This window comes from Bactrocera oleae, chromosome 3 (genome assembly GCF_042242935.1).
Source record: "Bactrocera oleae isolate idBacOlea1 chromosome 3, idBacOlea1, whole genome shotgun sequence".
NCBI lineage: Eukaryota > Metazoa > Arthropoda > Insecta > Diptera > Tephritidae > Bactrocera > Bactrocera oleae.
In genome coordinates this window covers 89,379,153-89,396,782 of record NC_091537.1, presented here as the reverse complement: position 1 = coordinate 89,396,782, position 17,630 = coordinate 89,379,153, and the positions used below count along the sequence as shown (strand labels likewise).

Sequence of the window (17,630 nt, the reverse complement as noted above, 5' to 3'; positions counted from 1 at the left end):
AAATTACAGTTTAAAAAATGTTTTCGCAGGAATTTTGAATCGAAAAATAGGAATATATAGAACTATAACGCAGTAATAGTAGGTACAGATAATACTATTTGGATGCAACCCTGTAGTTATTGATTGCATACTTTTCGAAACGAAAATAGGAAAACTATTTATGGAAGAATTCCGAAACGAACTAAAAAAAGTAAATTCTCTATAAAATTTTTAGTTAAAGGCTGCATTATAGCATTATAAATCCTTAATCTGCAGCAAAGAATTGTCGATGAACAAACTTCTTGAAGTTGTATTTGTATCTCTTTTAGACTGATTGCATTGCTTTTGTTAGCCAGAAGTAATCAAGTGTGTTGATAAATACTAACAAAAAGGAATGTAGATAAAAAATTGGGCACAAGAGAAAAAATAAATTTACAATAAACAAAGCGACGGACGAACGAGTGTGAAAGCAATTTGGGAGTGCAAAAACAGCACCTAATTTCAACGTCGACTAATATTGTCTGATATTTAAAGTGTTTTAATTAAAATTCAGAATAAGTTTAATGCAGCAAAAAATATAAGAAGCCATTACAAGTAATTCGCATATAAATATATAATTCGCATGTAAAGTATAGTTTAAAGAAGAGCACGAAGAAAGTTGTATGTGCAGTTGTATTGGCGCACAAGACGTATAAATAAATAATAAATATTGAACGCTACAAATAAAGCAAAATACCTACAATGGATCGCAATAACGGGTAAGTTAATAATATTTTCACTAAAATGCAAGTATTTTATGTTGTATGCCGTAAAACTATTTGGCAAGAAAACTACAGTGAAAGCAGAATATGCAAAATGGTGCCAAGGCCTTTAAACACCAACTCCGTTGAGACTCTTAGATTACTCTTAAGCACCATACCTGCTACAATGAGTTTGTCGTTGACAAATGTACTAATATGTGAATTCATCTAAAATAAAACCATAAAATAATAAAAATAAAATAATGTTCATATGATTTAAGTTTAAATATTCATGTAGGATTTGAAAAGGGATAGGTGGTTAATATAACGCGTTTAAAAACCTACAGTAAAAACAAGATGATAATTCACTTGGTATTATGTTGTTTTGCGAGGTGTTTAAATGTTAAATATGTTAACTAGAAGAATATAAGTTAATAGAAACGCAGCCGACGTTGATCATGCGCAGAGCACATTTTGAACCAATACAAATCAAATGTTAAGAATCCTTCCTTTGATTTTCAAAAGTTTACAAGTATATACGTATGTACAACTCACTTGGCATCATAAATAATGTATGATAATTGAATATTATTTATAATACTAAACAAACGCCCGTAAATTAATATGTATACTAGAATAAGAAAAACGTTGCCATACAAGAATATGATTAGATCGATATCTCAAAAACTAAAGGGTTAGTTCGCGTTTAAACTGACAGACTGATATGGCTAAATCGACTCGACTCATCGAGCCTTTATATATATAGTATATATAATCTCATATACTATGAATTTAAAGCATTCTTCCGCAGGAATTACTTGTATAGTACATATTCTTTCTGTTTACAATATTTTAATGTATGCGTTATGTGCAACAACAATAAAGGAAAAGTTTATTTATGAGGCTAAGAGTATTTCCGATTAAAAGTATGCCAAGATATGTACATATGTAAATGCTTATACTAAATACAAGTATACATGTATGCAGGCAAAATATATCCATAATCTATGTTTCAATATATTTACAGCTCTAATCGCTACACACCAATCCGGCGCGCAGGCCAGCAACAACATCAATCAAATTCGTTGTCATCATCACTTTCATCATCGAATAATAATCAACATCAACAACATTTAGATAATCATCGCAATAATTCGTCACAATATTCAACGACCAATCATAGCGCATATTCACCACAATCATCAATGTCCCGCGAACCGCTCACACAACATGACGAACTGATTCGATATATCAGGGAAGCATGGACAAAGGTAATTTTTTATAAACGTAGCTTCTTTAGGGATGAATGGTTTAGAACATACATACAATAAAACAATGCGAGGGGCGGGCTGGAAAATATTTAAGCATTTTTAATACTTACTTCATATGAATTTAATAGTAAATGGGATGGCGGTACAATCGAATCGAATTCATGATATGAGAAATCATGGTAGTCCGAAAGATTAACATCGTTATAGAACTCGTTGCGATTATTCGGCTGAATTATTTCAGACGTATCATTAAAGTCGGCAAAGTTTCCATTGTATTCGCCGTCAGTAGATTCGACACCGGGAAATACGTAATTAGAATGTGCATTATTCATTGTGCCAGCCAGAGACGTGTTAGATGATGTCGCATTCGATACTGGTGGCGATGTTGGAGCAAATGTCCAAGGGGGTGTTGATGGACGACTGTCGAATCTTTGTTTGCGTCTTCGAGGCATTTCTACGCTTTAATAAGATTGATTTCTATTTGAACATTAAATTCAATTCCAATGGACGTTATGAGTTTGTTTTATTTTCTATTTATTCGAATTCCGTTCTTTATGGTTGAATTTCGCTTGTTTTGCTGTAATGACTTTTTAATTTACATATTGTTCTCAATTTGACGCGATTACGTTGACATGTCGGTGACCTTTGAAATTTTTGAAAATAATTTATTTGAAGATTTAAAAGTGCGCGAAAATTCTTGTATATTACATTAAACAAATAAACAAAATATTTTTGACTAAAGTCAATTAGTTGTAAGTTATAGAATATTTTATATAATTGCCACATGTGTTAAAATTACATGAAATTTATTGAGGGAGAAATAATAATAGTCGGAATTGACTCACTACCATATCAACGCATCAATTTCAACACACACATCTTTTTTAAATTAGTAATACAGAAAAATTAAGTAAGTTTTTTTTTCTTACAGGTAAATGAACAGAACACGCCCGTAAATTATTGTAATGAGTCGGATCACCAATTAAAAAATTTCAAACCTTTTAATTTGGAGGAGTACTGGGACCAACGGCATTTTCAAAATATTCGTGTATCACATGGACAACAATAAGATAATAGAAATTCATGCAGCAACAACAACAGTCGTAAAACATATTTTACTTGTTTTATATGTTCTGTGTTGATTGTCGTGCATTTGAAAAATTTTTATTGTAGTACTACAAGTAACACACAAGCTACATAGAACTATGTATTTCCATCATTGAGAAAAAATCTGAAACTCTTCAAAAATCCCGGATATTTAAGCACATACTTATTTAAAAGTAAATTGCGATATAAAGTAGTTGTATTTCTTCAAGCTGAAATTCTCGTTACATGATAGTTAAGAAAGTATATTTAATTACAATTAATTAATTACAAAAAAGTAACGAAATGAAAAACAAAATTAAGTTATTTAAAATTAAAAAGCGTCGTATGAATCGTTCATTCTATCAATTAAAAGATTTCGCAATAATATTATTAAATTCAATAATACGTGGAAGGGAATGCAGACGAAATATTTCAATTAAAGGCAATAAAAAATATTTAAATAAACTTGTTGGATTTTCTTTTTATCATATAGAAAAAATATGAACAATTTGGGAAGATATCTTGTCAAATAAAAGCGTTTTCTATACAAGGACAAAATGAGCAGTTTCTTGTAGTGAAGAGGACGTTTGCAAAATTTCAGATCGATAACTCAAGAACTAGTTCGCGTATATATAGATAAACGAATATGACTAAATGTACATGTACCGTTCGCATAACAGTCGGGTCTACGTAACCGGAACGGACCTGGATTTTTCCGGCCAAGAACTGTCAACTCTGCAGAGTTCTGCCGCTACAACAACAACTAAATCGACATGTTGTTTGTTTATATATTCCTTTTTTACAGTGCCCGACCATTCCTTTTGGGTGCTATAAACTCCGTAGCAAATTTTGTATACCCTGTTAAGGGTATAATTAATGCGATATTTCTTTAGTTTTTGTGCTTTTTGTCCACAAAAGTAAATGTTTCTTTGCTTGAACTCTTAAAAATAGTTAAATAAAATTATTGTCAAAACACATCTTCCCTATCGAATGGTTTTTGTTTTATCATAAACAACGGACAACAGACATTCCAAAATTATTTGCGAGTATTCACCAAAGGCCACCAGCAGAAAAGCCTATGGATTATAAAATTTTGCAAATAACTGTATATCTAAAAAAATTGTATTGCCTTTACATTGACTTTCCACACCAATCAGCTATACGCACTTTTATTTATATAAAAAAACATTTATTTTTTTCTATTTTTATTATTATATATATTTTTTTCGGAATAAAAATACTCCCCCATTTACACCAATAAAATTTCGTGAAGTCAACGGGTTAGGCAATAATTTAAAATTTCTTAAACCATTTTGCGCAACAATTTGTTGATTTTGTCTTCGCGGTTACCGAAATCACCACCTTCAACGTAGTGATTCGCCTTCTTGCGCCATCCACCGGTTGGAGTATTCAGTTTGAATGGCCATAAGAAGTTCGAGGCTTTCTTGAAGTGGGGTCCAACGGTGAAGATTTCATGTACCAAATCCTCAACGCACTGAATGTCATGTGCTTTACGCAATTTACGTTCAATCACGAAGTTGTCGGTGATGGGAACACGTTGACGGCTGTGCTTAACGAAACCTCGTTTGTAGACCAATTCGCGGACTGATTTCAGATTTGGGTATCCCCATGTAATGTAGGGTTCAGCAATGCGCAACATATTAATGGTGGCTTTGTTCAATTTAATGAAAACACCATTGTTAATTTGGCGCAGACGGAACAACTGCAAAACTTTACGCACTTTAGGGGCAACTTTGTTGATACTAGTGAAATTTAAGAGAAACACATTGAATTATTTTTTTTTTTATTGAAAAATATTATACCAGAACTCACCCGCGAATACGGATAACAAAAGCCAATTTGGACTCAGCAGGCACGTAGAATTGTCCGCGTTTCTTGGCCAAACGGCGCAACTTAATCTCACGACGGTCAGTACGCAGATATTCGGCTTGGTATTTCTCGGCACGAACCAAGTTCTCACGTTTGCGTAGCGCAATGACGGCAGTACGTTTCAATTTACGCTTGATCAAGATAGCACGTTTGCTGACTTGTTTCTTGCTGAACTTCAGCTTCGACTCGGGGACAGCGGGTAACTTCTTGGCAGATTTGCCCTTTGCTTCGGGCTTCTTGGCGGCTGCGGTGGCAGTCATCTATAATGCAAGGATACACGATCATTTTAAGAAGAATTTAATTCAGTTTTGCATGCATTAGGAGTGTAAAATCACAAAATTCACAGAATCTTTCGCTAACCTTAACTTGTCACTTTGCACGTTGAAAGAGGAAAGGAAGAAAAGGAAAAGAAAACGCTAAAGGAAGTATAGTCATGTTGGCTGTGATTCAATTGACATTATTATGTTGGCTACACTGACGAAACAGATATATGTCAATAAACGATTTGGAAATGGTTTGTGTATAAGCTAATAAAATTAAAAAAATATTGTTTTACATAACTCTGTATTTATTTTTGATACTTTTTTAATGTGTATCTCATGCGTAAATTTAATTAATAATTTTATGCTTGTATGTTCACTTTCTAAATATGACATTTATTTAACTAATTATTATAATTATTTAAAATATATATATAATATTTATATTTTTTGCAGATCAGTTTTAAAGCCATATCCTACTCTGAACTCGTTCTTATTCGAAAAGCCAGCTGTTAGGCAACTTGATAAATTTACTTGATATAACTGCGAATTCTTTTTACTGAATCTAATTTTTTATTTCGGTGATAAATTAAATATTATATTAAAGTTGAGGTGTGCACAAAGTATAGGGTTTAAAAGATGTCTTTGGAAATTCCTTCAAGTCCTGTTTATCATACAAGTGTGGAACAGAAGCTTCATTCGAAAAATGCCGCCAAAGTATATCGCTATGGTTCGCCAAAAATTCGTGATCAATTGCGTGATGTTAGTAAATATAATGAATTTTCGTTTGTTTTAATAATTAAATATGTTCAATGTAGAAATTTCGCATGCGGGTGCGTGAAGCTAGGCAGGCCAACTTCACTAAGCGCCGTTTGGCTAATATAACAGAAGAGGTATGTTTTCTTAATATTGTACTTGTATATTTGGATTGATAGTATGACTAGTTTTCATGACAATAAAGTATTATGCATTATTTTTCATTAGTTTGACCTTGATGAGTTGTTGCGAGAAGAAGTTGCTAACCTGGAAAGCGACTTGCGTTTGCAGGAAGAAATTTTCAAAGAACTACGCGATGAGATAAATGAATGGTTTGTACAGGAATTGGAAGCAGAAGAACTATCTCTAATAAATGCCGCCGATGAAGATGCAAATAACAATTCTGTTATTTGTCCCATATGCCAACAATGCAATCTTTCTTTTGTATCCACTAAGGAGAAAGATGGAAGTAATATTTTCAAGTGCACTTGTGGAGTGAGGTAGGATTTGTTTTGAGGGGACATTTTATAGAAGTTTTTTGATATACAAATGAATATATTATTTAGCTTTAATAATGCTGTTAAGCCTTTGACCCTACGGGAAATACTACATTCGCAAATAGATGTGCATGAGCAAAATTGTGATGCCAATCTCACCTTCTTTTTGGAGCCGCAAAGTGCATATGGTGTAGCAACTGATGCATGTGTCAACAGTCTTTGTGCTATTTGTGATAAATGTGATTACTTTTATAGCTTTTAAGTATTTAATCATTAAGCATTATTCTGTCTATTCTTTAATTATAATAATGCAGTAGTAGTATGTAATTGAAAGATAATGCTCGCTATAATTAGAAATTAATAAGTGAACTGAATACAAAATTTATAAGTTTATGTGAATTTAAGAGTTATCAGCACATAATTTTTATGATTACTTCTATAAATATGTTTAAAAGGAAAGCTATAACAATGTAAAACTCATTTATATATTGTTGTATTATAAACTATATGTCGTATGTGTTGTTTACCTTTTCTCCAAGGATAAATCTAATATAAACTCATACATTTTGAATAAATTATTTAAAAACGAGGCAATTACAAAACTAACTTCATTTTTTTATAAAGAACGATATGAAATATATTTTAAAGCTTCGTTACATTTATTTACCTATTAACTCAAATAAATTGCTTTTCCTTTTTTATCGTTACAAAAATGGTCAAGAGTGAATATGGTGACAAAGTATTAAGGTTGAACGATGAAAACAATGAACTTAAACATGCGTTGAAAAAAAGAAAAGTAAACAACAAGTCGAGAAAGAATAATACTCGGTAGCATCTCTTATGTAAATAATGTGTAACGTTATCTGCTTGAATTCTTTATGTTTTAACCATTCTAAAGGCAACAACAGGGGTGATAAGAAGATAAACTGTTTAAGAAAAATGTATGTACTACACAATTGTGTACTATGTACAGCTTTTAAAGATTCATGTCTCCTATTAGCAATATTCTCGCTGTATGCATATATTCATAGGTGCATGCACTTACCTATAGAGGTTGTTATATTTACATATAAACGCAAATAATTGCATATATTTGTATGAATTACTTATCACCAGAAAATCACTTCGCATGATCGCATGAAAAGTTATCCTGAATTCAATAATTATCAACGTTTGTTGAGCGCAGATGATCGACGGGCTGCTGCTATAAGTTTCTCATGAGGCAAATAAACAGATTAATGAGCTTAAGCAGTCATATGCACGTACATATATATACAATAATTCTACATATATTTCAGTGTCTTCTTGCGTCTCTTGGAGAAACAATTTAAATGTTTGTATGCATGTGTGTCTACATGCGCGATCATCTTCAGTCACTCACATGTTTCTTCAACTCAGTAGCGACTGTGGCAGCTCCGAAATGTTTGGGCCGCCTCGTTTCAGAAATGCCGTGTCGATCGGCGGCAACACACGCGAAATTCGGTTGAATAAATTTGTTAAAAGAGGTATTTAAAACTAGTGTACATTTTCAATTCTTTTTTGGACAAGAAAAATGCAAAAATAAAAGTATTTTATTAAGAAAATATAAACAAACGTGTAGCGGTTTCCAAAATTTCTATATACTCAAATATACAGTGTAGTTGTATAGTAGTAAATAACTTGCTACACACGAGTAATGGCAATTGGCGGCAGTGCGCGTCTGGAAATCCACAAAATTCATATTTTTATTTAAAGTGTGTGCGTGTGTGGTGTTTATAAAATAAAATGTTTTTTGTGGAATTTTTGCAAATTGTTTAATTTAATGGAATGACAGCATATATTTATATGTATACATAATATTTTTGAACCATAATAATTGAAAAAAATTTAAATTAATTAAAACTTTTTATTAAATAATTTTTTTTTAATGTTTTAAGTTTTTTTTCAAGTCATGAAAATGAAATTTAATGAAATTATATAAAAAATTATTATACTCATGAATTTTTTATAAATATTTTTGTGCATTTTACAGCCTTCAGTTTTAAGTTATGAAAATTTAAAAAAATAATAGTGTGCTATAATTAAATTACTATTACGTAACGTTACGTTTTTTAAGAAATATTAGATATATTTAAAAATTCCAATCAATTTTTTTAAACTTAAAAAAAAAGTATTATTTTATTTTATTAAAAAAAAGTATTATTATAGTGCATTTTTTGTATACATAAAAGTAAATAATAAATAAATAAAAAAATAAAATACAAATGGCTCTCATATTATACTGCGATGATTTAAGACAAGTCCCTCAAAGCCTTAACACGGATATATGCAGTATTAGCACATTCAAATGGCAATTAAGCGTCGTAGTTAGCGTGTTGTTGTTGGTGATTGGCATATACGTTTTAAGGAAGTGGAAATACCGGTAAGAATGTGAAAAAGGTTTTTCTTTAATTGTTTTTTAAATGCTAATATTTTTTATTTAATGAGAAATTAGTGTTTTCAAATTTTTGCATACATATTTACTTACAATATTAAGTCTAATATTTTATATAGTTAGTTTGAGCGAATACGCTGGGTTAATTTGTTCGAAATCTGTGTCTAGGCGAAACTGTAAGTCTACGTGTTTTGTAACTTTGGCGTTATTGAACTTATTTTTAAAATTAGATTTTCCAAGGAATCATGATAAATGTAAACAAAATATGTATGTCAGAACAACAACAATAACATTTTCGGTACTCTTGAACTAAATGCTAATTTGATTGCAAATGATTCCAAAGTAATCACGGCACTCGTCGAAAAACATACGCAATATCATACATAATTATACAAATACATACATATGTAAATGCAAAAAAAAAAAATATTAATTAATGAAACAAAACAACAATAATAGCTGCATAACTATCTAAATATGTTCGCTTGCATGTAATAAATGTGTTTCATTGTATATACAAACATATTTCAAAAAAAATATGTTTTTAATGAAAAATGTGCAGTCATTAATTTACAAACTATTTACTACATTCGTTTACATACATGTATGTACCTACATATAATATATATTTACTTTGATGCGGATTTCACGCTTTAAGTGTTTTCTCTTACAATTTTACAGAAATTTCGCAAAAATCGAAAGCTCACGCGTTTTTCTAGCAATAAATAAAAGAATATAATAGAAATAAAGCTAAAAGAGCGCAAACGAATTTTCAACAACTTGCGGAGAAAAACAATGAGCGAGTTTTCCACATTCGTGGAACGTGCGAAGTACATCACACATTTATACACATCCACAAGTAAATACATATGTGTGTTGTCTGCTAAAATAAAAATGGAATAAGAAATTAATAAATATAAACAATGAGCTTAAATTTAGCAAACGTGATTAATATTCTTATAAACAAAAGCAAAGCGAAACAAACGTGAAAAGGTAAAATTAAATAAAATTCTTGAAATTTAAGCAATAACGAAAAGTAAAAATGCTTGGAGAATTGTGAAAATGTGTTGTATGAAATTACAAAAAAAAAAAACAAGAAAAATTGTTAACTTCGGCTGCTACCGAAGCTATATTATTCTGCACAGGTAGATTTCACATAGCATACAAGGGTATAAAAAAATCTTTATCTTGATTTTAAAGTCAGTTTGCAAGGAAGCCAGTGGCGTAGCAAAGGGGGGGGGGGGGGGCAGGCCGTACCGGGTTCAACTTTTTTGGGGTGACATCCACCCGGTCTCTCAAAAATAAAAATCGCTAGCACAAAAATTTATTTTTCGGGGATTCCTCCGCTAGCACTAGCTCAGCTCTATGTATACGGTTACTGATTGGGTGTCTCTAGATTTTATAAAGTTTAGAATAAAATGGCATTTTACAGAATCTCTTCCAAATCTTATGATTGCCAACAAACACGAAGCAATACAAAATATAAATTTCGATGAAGTTATTGCTGAGTTTGCAGCTGCCAAAGCTAGAAAGAAGAAAATTTTAATTGTATAACAATTCCTTTTTTGTCTTAGTTATTTTTGTGTTTTATTATTTCTTCAATATTACAAATAATAAATGATCAATGTCCTTTATCATATAACATTTATTGCTTTTTACTTTCCTTGGGGTGACACCACCAACTTCCGCACCAGATGCCACCCAAGGTAGCTAGGCCACTGATGGAAGCTATATGCTGTAGTGGTCCGATCTTAACAATATTTACGGAGATTGTAGCTTTGTCTTGGACAATAATATAAGTCGAATTTCGTGACGATATTTTGTTAAATAAAAAAGTTTTCTATACAAGAACTTGATTTCGATCGGTCAGTTTACATGGCAGCGATATGCTATAATGATCACTTATCGGCAATTCCAACAAATAAGTAGCTCCTTGGGGAGAAAAGTACGTGTGCAAAACTTCAGATCGATATCTCAAAAACTGAGGGAAAAACAGCGTATATACAGACAGCTAGGACATGGCTAGATTTTATAAGGTCTACGACGTTTCATAATCGGTAAACTTAAGCAGTAAATTTCTGAATCGGTAGGGCTTACGAAAACTCACGTTCTGTAAAGAATGAGATTCGCGGTGATACCACACCAATAAACTTTTTTCTGTGCGGACACGTAAAGTCTAAAGTCTATGCGGACAATCCCACTGTCATTCGCTAGTTACCAGTCGAAATGCTAGAACAACTCAACGAATGGGCCATCTGAAATAGATAATCTTCAAAAAATAAATGCCAAAGAATTCTCTTTTGAATGATAAGAAACCATCCCCATTAAGTTTGAATTTTCTGTGTTTTTTTTGTTTTTTGAAGTAGGAAACCTCGAAATGGATCATCCAGATCATGGGAGTTGTCAGATTAATCAAACTTCAGCTCTCAGTTCCGCTTTTGGTTCTAAAGATATGATATATATGACCTATATGATGTGAGGTTGAATTTTGTTGAAATCCTTGGTGTGACCGGCGAACAGTCGAAAAGCTTTACAGGCTATCGTTTACATGTGTCATATTTTTGACTTCTTTGTCAGATTTTCTGCGAACTGTCTTAATTAGCTTAAGATTGGGACTACCGTTCCAAAAATGTGTGGTCTTAGCTATATCAAATGTCTGCGCTTTTTTTTAGATATGCCCATATACACATATACATATGTATGTATTTATGTATGTATGTGTAAGTAAGTAAGCCGTGCAAATTTTTCATGACACATTTTTACTATGCAGTGTCGAAATTTCCGAGAAACGTGAGTAAATATCGAAAATTTTTAGAACAAAGATGAGATAAAACAGCAAAAATATTAAAAAAATATGCGTTTAATTCATGGTATTTCCCATAATTTTTCACATACACTTACATTAGGCTTATATGTATGTATTACGTCGGGTCCAGCGGCAGCGAGTCAACCCAGCTGTCAAGTGCCAAATGCTACGACAGCTGCGGGTACAATAGACTCAGACAAGCAGCTACCATCACATTGCTTTATCAATAAAAGCGTTCTGTGATATTAATCAGCGTTTAGTAAACAAAGAAGCACAGATGTACGTAGATACTATATGTATGAGCTACCCAGTAGCAAGTTATCTCCTATGAGCACACCATTAATATGACTTATTTTACTACCTCCTTCTGACTTGTGGACGCAATTTGCTGATGATAATAGTATTTTTTATCTCTGTTTCAATTTCAAACTGAAAAAAGCCAGCGGGAACCAAATCTGGTGAATACGGTGAGGGAGTGCTGATTTTCTTTTTGTCCTTGGCCAAAAGTCAACCACAATCATGCAAAACTATGCATTTTTTGTCCACAAATCTGGTCGTTGACGATGAATTTTTTTACGTAGATGTCTCAAAACGCCAGACCTTAAATTTTAGACACCGTGGAACGAATTCGTGGTGAGCCATACCACGATAATCAAAGAAAACGATGGCTTATTTTTAGAGCGGCATTCGCTAGAATGTTGGACCGTTTCGAAATTATTTTCATAAACCCAACTGTCGTCATCAGTAATGCTGCGTTTGATTAATGTGGGGTTCTAAGCTACATTTTCAATCATCTAACTTTAACTTTTGCAATCTCTAATCGATGTCGTTTTGGCATCAGATTCAGGTCTTTTGGTGCCAGTCTAGATTGACAAGTTTCATACCTAAAACAAGGAACAAATTTCGACTTCTGGTCGCGTTCTACACCGGACATTGCAGGCTTAACAAGCATTTATTTAACATGGGCTTGGTCTCCTCTGCAAACTGCCGGTTCTGCGACATGGAGTCGGAAACCCCAGAACACCTACTAATGGACTGCACAGCTGTCTGCAGATGTAGAGTCAAGGCCCTGGGATCCATGTTTCCAAACAGGGATCGCATCGCCTCATTGGCGCCTAGCAGTATATTGGAATTCATCAATACGCTAGGGCTAGATGAGTCGCTGTGACTTAGGGGAGGGCACAATAGACCATAGGTCGCGGTGCATACCTCAATCACTATCTAATCTAATCTAATCTACCTAAAACATTAACAAAAATGTGTTTAGTCGATCCAAAAAACATATTAGGATCCTCTGCTATTTCTTTATTGCCAAAACGACGATTTTCAAGCACTGTCTCTTTAACTTTTTTGATGTTATCGTCATTAACATAGGTGGATGGACGACTCGCATGAGGCAAGTTTTCGATGACCTTACGACCAACACTGAATGCTTTGTGTCAATCAAATACTAGAGTTCGTGATAAAGTAAACTCTTCAAAACCCATTGGAAACACAAAACTTCAAGCAAACTCGTTGTTAAATTTCTAGAAAATTTTTATTCGGTTTGTGCGCGCAGTTTATATTGACCTGTCCGAATCAAATTTGATACTTTTTAACTCTTTAGGGTGACTTTTTCCGAAGCTTTGTCCAATATTATATTTATATCTTTATTGAATCAGTTAAGATAACGGTCGTGAAAGTTTTAAATTGCCTTTTTACGACTGTTGGAACTTTATGAAAAGCTTTTATATATTAGCAAAGCTTGGTAGATTGTATACTTAATTTCGAAAAATGATCAATATTAGTTAATCTGAATAAACGATATGCTATTGACGATGTTTAGAATAGAGGGTTCTCAGAGTTTTAAGAAGCTCCAGCATCCGAACCAGATTTGTATGAAAATTATTAAAAATATAATTATTTCAGGTTAGTCTGAAATTGTGACTACTATACGACAGTCGAGTCTATAGACGAAGAATTAGCAAAGATTTTTACGTTTCCAAAATCCACATTGAGAAAACTTGTCAGATATTTTTCATAAATAATAATGTTTCAAACATCTAAAAAATAGAAAGTTAGTCACGTGCTCAACCCACTCATAAAGCTTGTTCTCACAATGTACATACTTATAGACTATCCGCTCAATTTAATGCAGTTATAACTGAAACAACGTCTAGTCGTGTGTGAGTACATTCACTCACGTTGCTCGTCACTGTTGATGAGGCTGCAGATGTCGATTTACGCGCTCATATAACTGATAACAATGTGCTGATGATTTCGTTGCCGATGTTGTTGATAATAATGATGATTTGTTGGGGGCAATGCCGTTCGCCTTTAAATTTGTTGCTCGCATTATTTTCATAAATTTTTGTTGTTCGCTACGCTATTGTTCTTTGTTTATTTTCGCTGTTGCTGCTGTTATGCCTCCCGCATATGTACATAACATACATACTTGCGTTACATATGTATATGTTTGTATGTATGTTTGACAAGTTTATGCGTTCGTAAAAATAATCTGTATGCGCGGGATTTCCATTTGTTGTGACATCATTCGTTAGGCATGACTGGCACATACACTGGCACAAACCCAAATGAACGGTGCATAGTTTATTTATGTATTTTTGTGTATATGTATGTATGTGTGCCATGTAGCTAATGGAAACGCATGCATACAAGCAAATACCAAAATAAATGCATGCCACTTGCAACATAATTCACATAACAATTGTTGCACAATGTTGACTAATGCATTGGCATCGTTAATTTGGTTCCTTCTGTTCCTCTCTTATTCCTCGGATATCCTCGTCGACTTAACTCGATCAATTGAAGTGCAGTGCACTAAAGTTCATATTGGCTTAATTGCTTGTGCAATTTCAATTGCTGCGATGAGATGCGATAGGGATATGATTTCCAAGTTATTATTTTCAAGGAAATAATTGTTCAGCTCATCAAACAATATTTATGTGTAGCGTTTTAGTGGAGTTGAACGCATTTCTGGTACGCAAGATTTTCCAAAATTCTTTTATCCGGTTTGAAAGTTTTCATGATGTATAAGAGAAGTTCGTCCAAACCCTTAAAGTTAATATTATAAATTTCCGATTCTCATGGTGGAAGTGTAAATTTTTCTTGGTCCAATGGAACCCAATAATATTGCATAGTAGAGCCCTGCAACCATTTTGTCCTTGTTCAGGTAGTCGATGTTGATAACACCTTTCTTCTAGAAAACGGTAAAATTCTAAAAAACTTAAGCCCTATAGGACCGTCTTCGCTCCACTGTTCCGATTGTTTTTTGGTCTCTGGTGTGTAAAATTGTATCCATGTTGATCTGGTCAATATCAGGTTTGTCGTTATGCGGCTAACGGTGAAGTCTGCTAGGTGGTTTAAACGAGTGAATGGCCTAGAGGATTGCATGATTTCCACTATCACTAAAAATCACCCACCTAGAGCCACCAGAGTTCGATTTGACTGTCCGTATATAGTTTTATACACTTTGTCAGCCACTCGCGACCGAAGCGCGTACATTAGGTGGGTCCAACGTTAAACGTTGGCTTAGTAGATGCTATGCGCTTCCATCTTCTCCATACTCCGGTATGCAATGACACAGAAACTCTTTCGGAAAGCGCTTAAACAATATCAAATATTGCTCCAAAGTAGTCTCATGGATGCGCTTGTTATTCGGGGTGAGCAAACAAACCCCTACCTTCGACAACTTTCTCATGCCCGTTTGTCAAATATAAGAATGTGGACTTTTGTCACGTTATCTTCCTCCATTATGGTAGCCATTTTCGGGGTAACTATCAGTGGCTCATTAAAAACTGTGCTGCGACCACATTTTAACGTATTAAACAAATTGTTTGTTGGTCGTCATCGAAAGAGAATCGATTTGCGTTCCATAATCTAATTAGAGTCGAATTATCGACCGATATTGTTTTTTCCATGCTTCTGAAATCCATTTAGACACGTTGTCAAACCAAAACTACGAGTCCGATTCGGCCGTTTATGAGACCGTACTATACGATAGCAAATTTTTATTGCGAAAGCTGCGTCATCGCGAAGTATTAATCAGAACACCTTCATAAATACAATCTCCTTTTTATACCCTGAACAGGGTATATTAAGTTTGCCACGAAGTTTGTAACACCCAGAAGGAAACGTTGAACACCCTACGATATACATATATGTATATACATACAAACTTATGTAAGCATGTATAAATTATCAGCATTACGAGCATAGTCGATGCCTGTACGTCTGCTTGTATATACGCGAACCATTCCTTTAGTTTTTCAGATATCGATCACACACGCTCTCTTATTTCAAAGAGCTGCCCGTTTGTCGGAATTATATTATTTCAGGTGTTTATCTTTTCACTTTCCATATGATTTTGTTCGTTACACAAATATTAAAAAAGTCAAAATTTTTCAAATATAAAAATGTTTGGGGTTTAACATTTTCTGCAAAGTAAGGCTGGAATCGGTAGACCGCTCGACTGTTTGCTCTTATTTAACCTCAAAAACGCCCATATATGGGTCATATGTACATGTGTATGTTTCTTCAAGAGAATATGTGTTTTTAAATATACATACATATTTTCGAAACAACATGTGCACAAGTATACAAACATACACATACATAAACATATACACATTTCTAAAATTGGCCACTTAAACTAGCTCATTTTCACTTAGAGTTCTTCCAGATTGTGTATGCTGTGCTCATTGTAAGCAAACATTGCTTTATTGATCATTAATTGTGAATTAAGAATGACGTAACATTGAAATACTTTCGGAAATTACCCTCCCAGCGGCGATTGGAATATAATTTGGGCAGCGGGGGGTATAAATATACTCACCGCATGTTTGTATGTATTTTAAATTTATGAAAAAGTATTTCAAAATAAATGAATTTACATATTTGAATATATATTTCGATGTGGGTATGTATGTATGTGTGTTTTGTGATGTTTTTTGAAGATACATTTACTTTAAATAAATAAAAAAAATGTATATTTATAGAACTTAATGCACTTGATCCCGTAGCCGATTTCCAGGAGGAACTCTGCAAATAGGTGCCTGCCTGTTCTGCTTAAAGTTATTTCAAATCCAAAAATTACAAAATTTATTATAACAGTAGATGAATACCGGGAATGATTGAAGGATTAGTTAAAAAAAAATTGTTTTTTTAAAATGGCGGCTTCCCAAAAAAAATATGTAATTTTGATAAAATTTATTCTTCAGAGTGGTAAAAACTTAAACTTGTTATGAGAAGAGAATGCGTTTAAAATTTTGGGAGCCGATTAGATTAACTTAAATCTTACAATTACGCTATCATTGGTCCGGCAAATACTTTCGGTGGTATTTGCCGGACCAACTTCAAATTTTCGAAGAAAATTTTCTATACATACATACATTAATTACGAGTATACTTTATATGCAATTTTCTCAATTTGGTACAATTGTCGTGAGAACATATGCAAAGTTACAAGTCATTCTGTCAATTAATTCTTTGTTTTCAAGCCATTTGAAGTTGACGTGTCAGTATTTTTTTTTTAAATATGGAAACGCAGTAATTACATTCTTTGTTTTGAAAGGTTTACACGCAAAGGAAATTTATGAACACTTGTTCGAAGTAGGAGTCCTCACCTTCACCGTTGAATTTTGGGCTGAAGAATTTAAACAAGGTCGTACTAGGCTTGAAGACGAACCACGCGAAGGACGAACAAAAACCGCAACTACACCAGAAATCATTGAGTAATATTTTATATGGGGAATTACAAAGCTGTTTGGAAAGTTAGTGCCACACACGTTAACAATTCAACAAAAACTGTATCGAAAACAAATTTTTCAGCATAATTTGGAGCGTTTTAGGCAGAGTAAAACCGATTTCTTGCGTCGTTTTATAACTATGGATGAGACTTGGATCTACCATTGATTCTAAATTGAAACGAGAA

At 33.2% G+C, this 17,630-nt stretch overlaps 4 protein-coding genes across 4 annotated transcripts in view; 3 read left to right on the top strand and 1 right to left on the bottom strand.

The window, feature by feature from the left end:
• Positions 1 to 157: 157 nt before the first annotated feature.
• LOC106615467 (uncharacterized) lies at positions 158 to 3,541 on the top strand. Its single transcript, XM_014231695.3, has 3 exons — positions 158 to 737; positions 1,747 to 1,990; positions 2,922 to 3,541. Exons 1-3 carry the CDS (start codon positions 721 to 723, stop codon positions 3,057 to 3,059), a joined length of 399 nt encoding a protein of 132 aa, XP_014087170.1. The 5' UTR covers positions 158 to 720; the 3' UTR covers positions 3,060 to 3,541.
• A 723-nt stretch (positions 3,542 to 4,264) lies between these two features.
• On the bottom strand, positions 4,265 to 5,483 carry RpL7 (ribosomal protein L7). The gene is made up of 3 exons (XM_014230952.3): positions 5,327 to 5,483; positions 4,910 to 5,226; positions 4,265 to 4,839 (listed from the first exon to the last, which is right to left on the bottom strand). The coding sequence occupies exons 2-3, from the start codon at positions 5,224 to 5,226 to the stop codon at positions 4,380 to 4,382; spliced, it is 777 nt and encodes a 258-aa protein (XP_014086427.1). The 5' UTR covers positions 5,327 to 5,483; the 3' UTR covers positions 4,265 to 4,379.
• A 235-nt stretch (positions 5,484 to 5,718) lies between these two features.
• On the top strand, positions 5,719 to 7,081 carry Ripalpha (RPA-interacting protein alpha). The gene is made up of 4 exons (XM_014231333.3): positions 5,719 to 5,988; positions 6,045 to 6,119; positions 6,211 to 6,482; positions 6,549 to 7,081. The coding sequence occupies exons 1-4, from the start codon at positions 5,866 to 5,868 to the stop codon at positions 6,739 to 6,741; spliced, it is 663 nt and encodes a 220-aa protein (XP_014086808.2). The 5' UTR covers positions 5,719 to 5,865; the 3' UTR covers positions 6,742 to 7,081.
• Positions 7,082 to 7,540: 459 nt separating this feature from the next.
• The window catches only part of Sur (Sulfonylurea receptor), a 43,907-nt gene continuing 33,817 nt past the window's right edge, over positions 7,541 to 17,630 (top strand). Inside the window, exons 1-2 of the mRNA XM_036359908.2 lie at positions 7,541 to 7,984; positions 8,667 to 8,880. Of these exons, the coding sequence (XP_036215801.2) occupies positions 8,723 to 8,880 (158 nt within the window). The 5' untranslated portion in view covers positions 7,541 to 7,984; positions 8,667 to 8,722. The remainder of the gene's footprint in view (positions 7,985 to 8,666; positions 8,881 to 17,630) is intronic.

Excerpts from the sequence above, each read along its gene's own strand:
- LOC106615467 (XM_014231695.3), top strand. Across the intron at positions 1,991-2,921 it reads TCAGGGAAGCATGGACAAAG|GTAAATGAACAGAACACGCC; the intron begins GTAATTTTTTAT and ends TTTTTCTTACAG.
- RpL7 (XM_014230952.3), bottom strand. The coding sequence starts at position 5,226 with ATGACTGCCACCGCAGCCGCCAAGAAGCCCGAAGCAAAGGGCAAATCT. Across the intron at positions 4,840-4,909 it reads TTTGTTATCCGTATTCGCGG|TATCAACAAAGTTGCCCCTA; the intron begins GTGAGTTCTGGT and ends AAATTTCACTAG.
- Ripalpha (XM_014231333.3), top strand. The coding sequence starts at position 5,866 with ATGTCTTTGGAAATTCCTTCAAGTCCTGTTTATCATACAAGTGTGGAA. Across the intron at positions 5,989-6,044 it reads TTCGTGATCAATTGCGTGAT|AAATTTCGCATGCGGGTGCG; the intron begins GTTAGTAAATAT and ends TGTTCAATGTAG. Across the intron at positions 6,483-6,548 it reads AAGTGCACTTGTGGAGTGAG|CTTTAATAATGCTGTTAAGC; the intron begins GTAGGATTTGTT and ends TATATTATTTAG.